The sequence below is a fragment of the Vicia villosa genome, linkage group LG7 (genome assembly GCF_029867415.1).
Source record: "Vicia villosa cultivar HV-30 ecotype Madison, WI linkage group LG7, Vvil1.0, whole genome shotgun sequence".
In the NCBI taxonomy this organism is placed as follows: Eukaryota; Viridiplantae; Streptophyta; class Magnoliopsida; order Fabales; family Fabaceae; genus Vicia; species Vicia villosa.
In genome coordinates, this window is record NC_081186.1 from 88,122,507 (window position 1) to 88,131,567 (window position 9,061).

At 34.5% G+C, this 9,061-nt stretch overlaps 1 protein-coding gene across 2 annotated transcripts; it reads left to right on the top strand.

Annotated features, from left to right (window-relative positions):
• The first annotated feature begins 336 nt into the window (after positions 1–336).
• On the top strand, positions 337–7,425 carry LOC131615624 (uncharacterized). Of its 2 annotated transcripts, none has more exons than XM_058886762.1 (21): positions 337–575; positions 663–1,492; positions 1,613–1,681; positions 1,843–1,986; positions 2,064–2,182; positions 2,328–2,492; positions 2,645–2,750; positions 3,017–3,122; positions 3,222–3,332; positions 3,729–3,892; positions 4,023–4,140; positions 4,524–4,748; positions 4,904–5,112; positions 5,344–5,511; positions 5,606–5,711; positions 5,803–5,940; positions 6,031–6,189; positions 6,295–6,498; positions 6,602–6,796; positions 6,894–6,965; positions 7,099–7,425. In XM_058886762.1, the coding sequence occupies exons 1-21, from the start codon at positions 528–530 to the stop codon at positions 7,255–7,257; spliced, it is 3,615 nt and encodes a 1,204-aa protein (XP_058742745.1). In that variant the 5' UTR covers positions 337–527; the 3' UTR covers positions 7,258–7,425. The 2 variants fall into 2 exon arrangements, with proteins under 2 accessions (XP_058742745.1, XP_058742746.1); XM_058886763.1 differs by having other exon boundaries at positions 1,846–1,986.
• The last annotated feature ends 1,636 nt before the right edge of the window (positions 7,426–9,061 follow it).

Consider the following 9,061-nt stretch of genomic DNA (forward strand, 5'->3'; position numbering starts at 1 on the left):
ATTGATAGAAGATGGTTGTACGAAAAATATCAAGTCTCCTTATTCTTCTAAAAATATACTAAATCAACTAAATCATTAGTAGTGAGAATGATATAAAGAAATTAGATTAAGACATAAAGAAGTGTGTTTAGTAATAGTAACCAAATATTAACTCCAGTATTTATATATGACTCCATGGTAATATTAACCAAATACTCACATCAGCTAACTTTTAATTTGTGGGTGAAAATAGATTATTGTCGTAAAAGATTCCTCAAAAAGCTCCTAAAAGTAATACTTTTAGTTTGATTGAGTTATGACACAAAAAAACACAAAATATATTGTAATAAAGAAACGAATCAAAAGCCATAAGAACAGGAAAATAACTAGCCGTTGGCTTCGCTCTTCTGTAATAATAATAATAATAATCTTATTCTCTCTCCTCACTCTCTCTCTCTCTCTAACACCTTCATTCATACACCTTCCATTGTTTCTTCTCCGAGCTCAAACAACCTTTTCTTCTTCTTCTTCTTCTCTTAACTCATACAATGTTCACTGAAGGTTTAGACGAAACCGCTATCCAATGGATCAATCGGGTTTGTAACCTTCTTTCTGTTTCTTTTTTTATATGCCTTCTAACTGTTTGATTAATCGTCTCTGCAACTTTTTCCTTCAAAAAACAGGGATCACAAGTAAAACTTGAAGATCTTCACAGTCCAAGCATACGCTCTCCTTTAGCAGAGAAATTAACCCTTCCAAGATCATCTCTTTCTGCCACTGTTTCCAGTAATCTAACTCCAAAGTCTCCTTCTTTGCCTCCTTTGAAGTTCCATTCGTCTTTTCTACCGACCCGGAACCTCGCCTTCGGGTTTAGTGATCGTCATGTTGGTCATGATCGTGATGGGAGTGTAATAAGTGATGATGATGAAAGTGTGGCGTCATTGTCGTGTCCGGTTGTTGAGAGTGATGATGATTATGATGAAGATGAAGAGAGGGTTCTTGATTCTTTGAATACTCCGATTGCGCAGTGTTATGATGAGGATCGGTTGTTTGGATTTGGCAGTGGTACAAAGCTTAAATCTTTGAAACCTAGTGGGATTTTGAGGAAAGGTTTGGTTAATGAAAATATAACTATTCAAATTCCGAATAGCGTTAGTGCTAGGAGATTTACTGATGGAGAATTGGGTTTTAACAAATATGCTCAAAAGCAAATGACTCCGTGTGGAAGTGGGAGTAGAAGTGGAATTGGAGTGGGAGGAGGAAGTGTTCGGTTTCGAAATCTGAGTAATTTGAGTGATCAGGTTGATTTGGCCACTCCGAGTGCTCCTCCTATTTTTAACAGTGGAGTTGATCTTCCTTATTCAGAAGGCTCTGTGACGAATGAAGTGGATGAAACGACTCAGACGTCTCTGACGCATAGGTCATCTTGGACTTCAAAAGATTCTGTGAATTGTGATGATGGAGGAAGGAGTGAGTGTTCAATTGAACAAAAATTTAATAATGTTGCTGAAAGGTACTGCTGTAGTGCAATTAATTAATTCCCCTTCTTTTTGTTGGCTTGTGTTGCTTTCCTTTTTGGAATTTGTTTCCTTATTGAATGCAGTGAGTGACATTCTGATGTTGAATTGTGCAGACGGGAAACAACTTCTACAGGAGACATAGAAAGGCATGCTCATCCACGCTTACAATATCTCAACAACAGGTGCTGTTGCATAAACTTTTTTGCTTTCTATTTTATGCAACAATTATCACAGAGCTGTTTTTATCAATTCAAGTGTCTTAAGTCTGATATTTGAATCTACATATTATCATTTTGAATATTAAATTGATATCCTTTTTTCCTTTGATGGCATGTCATCTCAGCAGTTGCAATAGTCAACATGCCTGGCAAACCCTTATCACTTATGACGCCTGCATTCGTCTATGCCTGCAAGCATGGGCAAGAGGCTGTGCTGAGGCACCGGAGTTTCTTAAAGATGAGTGTATGGCTCTTCGAAGTGCCTTTGGGTAGGTTTTGTTCGGTTGTTCAAAAAACACTTCTTTGACTTCATTTTTTATGCTCAATCATTTCTTTAATTTTGTAGATTGCATGAGTTTTTATTACAACCTCGAGGTATAAAGCCAACTGAAGGATGTACAAGGAATTCAGAGCAAATAGCACCTCTCAAGACTAAGAAGGTTGTAGGGAAAATAAGAGTGGAAGGTAAATATAAAATGTAAATGTTTTATTTTTGTACACACACTATGAAAAATGACTAATATAATTATGATAGTGTTTGAAACATTTGAACTGTTAGGACACATTATTTTATAATCACTAAATTTGAGGTATCATGTGAAACTTGCAGTAAAGAAACTTCGTATTATACAAAGACGAAAACTAAAGGGAACATTTTCAAACCGAGGATCAATGTATAAGGAAGCTGGAATGGAGTATGTCCGGCAAGTTTCATCCCTTGTGAAAAGTGGTATAAATTCTATGAAGTCATCATCATTCTCAGCGACGACAGAAGGTTAGTGCACGTTTGAGGAAGGTTTTTGCAACTCTTTTTTGCTTTACCATTCACGAGCTGATAAATTGAGCTTTTTAATTTTGCTTTTAAAAGGTTAATCCTGCTATTGCATATCTATAAATGAGTTTAAGGAATCTGTTTTATTCTTGTAGAGCCACTGTATTGTTTGATCCAACTCAAGAGTGCAACAGAAGAAAATGCATCAGAGTCGTGTTCTGCAATTTTTCTTCGCCCTGGGAGTGGAGATTATCATGATTTGTAAGTTTCATCTTCCACTTCATAATTTTATGTTCCTACTAGTAATACTACTTCTAACTGACCTGCTGACAGGTGGTTAGAAACATGTGAAAATACATCTTAGCATGATATACGTCTTTAGACTATTGTTGAAGGAACTTTACATAAGGAACAATTCTTAACAGTTGAAAGCCAAACATTATTCATTAAGTTCCGATGTTTCTTGTAGAAATACACTTAATTTTTTTGATAATCTCAAGGATCTTATAACTGTCATATAATTTCAGTTTCCCCTTAAGCCAAGGGGATGCCTTACTCGTGGAAGTCCAAGATTCTAAGAAGACAATCCATGGTGAAGCAAGAATTCCAATTTCATACCTCAATGATAATCCTGTATGTTTTCCACTGCCATATTCATTAATCAAAATTACTCTTCTTTCCCCTTATATAATCCAAATTCATGTAATAATTATGTGAATCACATATGCGCAGAGTGACAAAATACGGTGGTGGCCAATAAATCATGATGACAATGAATGTGTTGGCAAAATCCAGCTCTCCATTGGAAGTACAATGACAAGTGATGACAACAATCATATAAAGGTTATACTTATATCAAAATTTACTTTAGTGTTCAATGAGTCTTGGTTTAACAAAGAAATTTTTCTAGTTTGTAAATATAAGAAAATCTTCCAAGTTGACAACCGGATAAAGACTGATATTGTATCAAGCATTATAGATGAAATGTATCCTCTTTCAAAGACTAAATGTTGAGTATGGAGATGAAGTTGTTATCAATCTAGCTATAAAATAAAAAAGTTATTCCAGTTTGTTTACAATGAGGACTAATTGGAGTTATTTACTTTAAAGGCACGTCTTATAAGTAGTTTTACTTGGGTTACTGCCAGTAACCACCAACATAATTGCTTCTTGCTATTCATTATAAGTCTGAGCATATTCGATCTTGTCATTTTTTCCTGTTTTTTATAATTCTTGCAGAGTGGTCCTGTTGTGGAAACTCAAGCTTATGATATATTGTTGGAGGGTGCGATGCATGCACAGCGTTTCCACTCCAGAAACTTGCGGCTAAATGGGCCATGGAAATGGTTGTTAGATGAATTTGCGGACTATTATGGAGTTTCTAATTCATACTCAAAATTGAGGTAACTGAAATGTCATTTGGCGATGCCCCCTGACAGCTAAAAAGAATCAGTTTTATGAACATTCTTCACACACCATAAAATTGCTTTTCATTTTTTATCCTTCACTTACCTTGTGGTGGTCTTCTTGTAGATATCTATTACAGGTGATGAATGTGGCAACTCCAACCAAGGACTGCCTAGAGCTTGTGAAAGAGTTGCTTGATCCCTTAATGAAGGCCAGAAGTGAGAGGAGTCTGACCAGGCAAGAGGTAACTTCTCAAAATTATACTTTAGTTTACTTAATTTCATGTTTTTAACATGATATTACAATGGGATTAACTTAGAACTTAGAGTAGACAACCTTATACTTGTGCTCCACAGTTAGATATAGGAAACAGTTGGAGAACACTTGAAGAAGTTAAGTAAGTTATATTTAAAAATAAGAGGAAGCACATTCTGTAATATTTGGGAGTTTGAGAGTTTGTGATAGGAGAAATCCTTTGTAAAAGTGGAAACAGTCGGAGTCTCTCCTCATGTTCTTTGAATAACTGATGTTGTCTTATTTGCCATCTCAGATCTAAATTAATGTAATTCATCACTTTGGAATTAGCTAGTTGTGGTTAACAATTCCTCTGCTTGTTTGTTCTCACAGAGAAGTATACTTTTGGATTGTGAAACTCAAATTGAAAGACTACTAGCGACTGTTTTTGAGAATTACAAATCCCTCGATGAAAACTTGTCAACGGGTCTAACCGATCATTTTGGTCCAGCAGCCGATTCTGCAGCACCAGCTCTACATCCTGCTTTACAGGTCTTCAGTAGTCTTCATGATATACTGTCTCCAGATGCTCAAACTATTCTAAAGAACTATTTGCAGGTAATTATATAGTCATTATATTGATAGACGATGCATTTGTTCAATGTAATTTCAAGTCTTGAAAAGATTTAGGGATACCTTCTAGATCATTCGTGCAACGACATCAGTATGAGATTTTTTGTTTTGAAATCTAAATGGAGTGTTAATATTGACAGACCGCGGCAAGGAAAAGGTGTAGAAAACATATGATGGAGACCGATGAATTTATGTCGGGAGCTCCTGAAAGTTACCCAATGGACACCATTACTATCTCAACGGCATACCTGAAAATGAAAAATCTTTGTATTTCTATAAGGAATGAAATTCAGGCAGACATAAAGATCAACAGCCATAATACAATCCACGGTCAGCATATTTTTCCCAGGTATTTGGCATAATTCTACACCGTCTCTTATTTACAAGTAGACAATACAATTTTACAGTCATGCAAATTTTGTTTTTCTACACTAGGAGATGCGGTTAGTCTGTCTTAAGTATCACAAGAATTTTCGTTTTTAAAATTTCTCTTGGTTTTAGTTTCTTGCGGTTAGCTTCTTTTTTGCTTCATACAATATCAATTTTGATTACATTTTGAGATCAATTATTCAATTTTCAGTTCAATTGACCTGGCAAACATCACAGCAGCCATATACAGCACAGAACTGTGTAAAAGGCTAAGAACTTTCCTTTCTGCATGGCCACCATCAAGTCCACAAGCACACGTGAATGAGCTTCTGGTTGCAACTGCTGACTTTGAACGAGATCTCGAGTCATGGAATATAAGGTTTGCTTGTCAATGAGAACATTTCCCCTCGCACCGCTACATTCAGCACAATACCTTTTAGACCTCACAAGATAACGATATCATTTCTTTTCAGACCTGTGCAGGGAGGTGTAGACTCCAGAAATCTGTTCCATAACTACATCATGGTTTGGATACAGGATATGCAACTTAATTTGCTAGATCTTTGTAAAGCAGAAAAGGTAGTGGAGTCATTATATTAGTTATTCTATATACAAAACACTTAACTCTATGAGTGAATTAACATTTCCTTAATAAAAACAAATGACACAGGTTCCATGGGCTGGAGTAACAACAAACCATTCCACCTCTCCATTTGCTGAGAAAATGTATGAGGACATTAAAGACAACCTAATCCAATATGAAGTAGTAATCAATAGATGGCCTCAATACTCGTTGTATTTGGAAAATGTAAGTCCTAAATCACGTCTTTGCATTTAAGATCTTGTTTAATAAATAGCAATATCTTGACTTTGTATTTTCCCTTTTTCTTTCTGGAAGGCTGTTGCAAATATTGAAAGGGCGATTGTGAAATCACTTGAAAAACAATATAGCGACATCTTAACTCCTTTGAAAGATAGCATACCAAAGAGACTTCACTTGCAAGTTCAAAAGCTAGCAAGAAGACAGTCAGCTACTGTTCAGTTGGTTCCTAACCAAGTAAGCTCTGTGCATTCATGCTTCTTATATATTTAGGTTGCTTCTATCTATCTAAAGTATTTACTTACTGATACATGTTCTTACAATTGATATTTCAATGTCCAGTTAGGAATATTCTTGAACACCATTAAGAGGATTCTTGATATACTTCATTGTAGAGTGGAAGACATCCTAAATTCATGGGCATCCTGTCTACCTGTCATGGGAGACAAGAAATTGTTTGGAGAGCAAATGAACGGAATAACCGTGCTATTAAGAACCAGATACAAAACTTATTTGCAAGCAATAATAGGGAATATTGTCAACAACGTAAGAAACTCGTTAAGACTCCACTTTTCTGTGTTATATAGCTCTATGTCCTTGTATAAAACATGGTATTTCTATACCATAAAAAACATTTTGAATCGGTCAGGTTCAAGGTAATAAGAGCACGCGGCTAAAAAAGATGCTTGAGGAAACAAGGGAATCGGATGGAGAAGCAGACGTTCGAGAAAGAATGCAGTTGTTGAATTCACAACTCATTGACTTCATCTCCAACCTTCATGAGGTGTTTACCAGCCAAATTTTCATAGCAATATGTCGTGGATTATGGGACAGAATGGGACAGGTGAATCAACCTTACATGTTACTTACGTGTTTACTTCATCATTGACTCCAACTTTTTCCTCGGATCTAATCTAAATTATTATGAACAAATGTGCTAGATTATTTTGAAATTTCTAGAAGGGAGGAAAGAAAATAGAATATGGTACAACGGATCTTGCTACGCTCTGGGGGTAAGTGAATATTAGAATCATCTTATGCTGTCTTTTTTGTCTTGTGTTCTTGCTGGATTCAATAGGCAATATTGTAGTACTTGGTTATAATCAATAACTAATATTCTTGATTGATTCTTCTTTAAATTTGTAGATATTGGATGACACATTTGCTTCCCAGATGCAAAGGTTAAGAGGAAATGCATTGCAAGAGAAAGATATTGAGCCTCCTCGCTCAGTGATTGAAGCCAGATCTATCCTCTGCAAAGACACAACAAATGCTACTGACCAATCTACTTACTTCTATATTTAGTTAACAATTTGTTTACAAAAGAAAACTTCATATTATTGATGCATATAAATGTAATAATATACTCTAATTGTATTAATATTCTTTTGTATGAAAAGGTGCTCTAAGAGACATAAATGTAATAATGTACAATTATTCTAATATGTAGATTTAAATATTCTTTTGTGTGAATAGGTTCAATGCATATTGTACATTGTTTTCGTTACCAATATTTAAATATTCGTTTGTTTTTTTTACCAATTCTTTTTACCATTTTTTTATAAATAGCAACTATTATAAATAAAAAGAGGGATACGAGAGATAAAAAGGGAGGGGTAATAGACAAAATTACTTAAATAATCATTCTTTTCTACTATTTTTTAAGATACGGATGTTTCAAATAAAAAAATTTGCAATGTCTCAAGCCAGTTAAATTGGCATCTCTATTGGATATTTTAAAAGATAAGTAATATGCATTGGTGCTTCCAATACACCTAGTCAATCTAATTGGCGTCTCCACCTTCTTCTTCAAAGGTGACGTCAATTCTTCTAACGTCTCTATTGTTTGCTATTTTTTACTTTTTTTAATTGATATTATATTTCAATAGGTACCATTTTGTATAAATAGAGATGTAATATGAACAATTTTTTTTACACCACTTTCCATTTTTTTTGTATTATTTTTTCTTCTGACACAAGTAGTAAAAGAAATAGGCATGTTTTTTATTCGAGTAATAGGTCTCTGATGAAGATGCATTTTTAGAACATCTGGAATTTCGAACAACTTGAGAGGAACTTGGTTAAACGTTGAGATTAATGATGGTGAAAGAGTTAGAAGAATTGACAGACTTGTCTCGTAGATCTTTATTTTGGATAACAATGGTGATATTTAACGTACATGAGTACCATTTAAAAATGATAATGATGTTAGGGATATGATGTCTACACTAGATGATATTGTTTTAACTGTTGTAAGCTCTTAAATGTGTTGTAGTGTTAAATCTTTTTATTTATTGTTTATATTGTTGTTTTAGGCATGTTTGTGTACGTTTTTTGTTGTAACCAAAAAGTTTTTATCTATATTAAATTTCAAGGTTACAATGCAGACACCAATTCAATTGGTTTGAGTTTTACGTTGCAAAATAATTTTTGTTTGAAACATGGGTATTTTGGAAAACAGTGGAGAAACATTGTTATTTGAGTAGTTTTGTTGGAAAACATGGTTATTTAGAAATAAATCTATAAGAGTATATTCCTCTAGCGTGCCATGTCATCCTAACTCCTAACTAACTTGTAGTTAGTTATAATGGGGTATAGGATAAGATAGTAGTGGCACGGGATTAGATTCATATAATTTATAAGTTCTATTCGGTTGTAAGAGTAATTATCATAATCATAGTAACAAATTTCAGTTTGAGTTCTCTCTCACACACACTCACACTCACACTTCAATATGATATCATAAAGCTTAGATTCTGATTCATGGCTTCCACGTCGTCATCTTCTCTAACATCAGTTTTGATGCCTACTCTGGTGTATAATCAGGTTCTCTTAGCTTCGGTGGCTTTAATGTCGTTCTAGTTGAAGATCACTAGGAAACTTAATGAAAAGAATTTCCTTCTTTGGCGTCAACAAGTTGATCCATTCATCAATACCAATAATCTCCAGAATTACCTATATCTTTGTGACATACCTTCATTTCCTCACTGAAGAAGATCGTGTTGCTAACTGCAAAACTCCTTTATATTGTACTTGGATCACACAAGATCAATGGCTTCTGATGTGTCTTCAATCCTTGTTATCATCTTCCATTCTTTCTCGAGTTCTA

What these genes read in the sequence shown, in the direction of transcription:
- LOC131615624 (XM_058886762.1), top strand. Translation starts at nt 528, where the DNA reads ATGTTCACTGAAGGTTTAGACGAAACCGCTATCCAATGGATCAATCGG. An exon ending in CATACCTCAATGATAATCCT is followed by an intron (nt 3,123 to 3,221) that starts GTATGTTTTCCA and finishes ACATATGCGCAG; the next exon opens with AGTGACAAAATACGGTGGTG. An exon ending in ACTCGTTGTATTTGGAAAAT is followed by an intron (nt 5,941 to 6,030) that starts GTAAGTCCTAAA and finishes TCTTTCTGGAAG; the next exon opens with GCTGTTGCAAATATTGAAAG.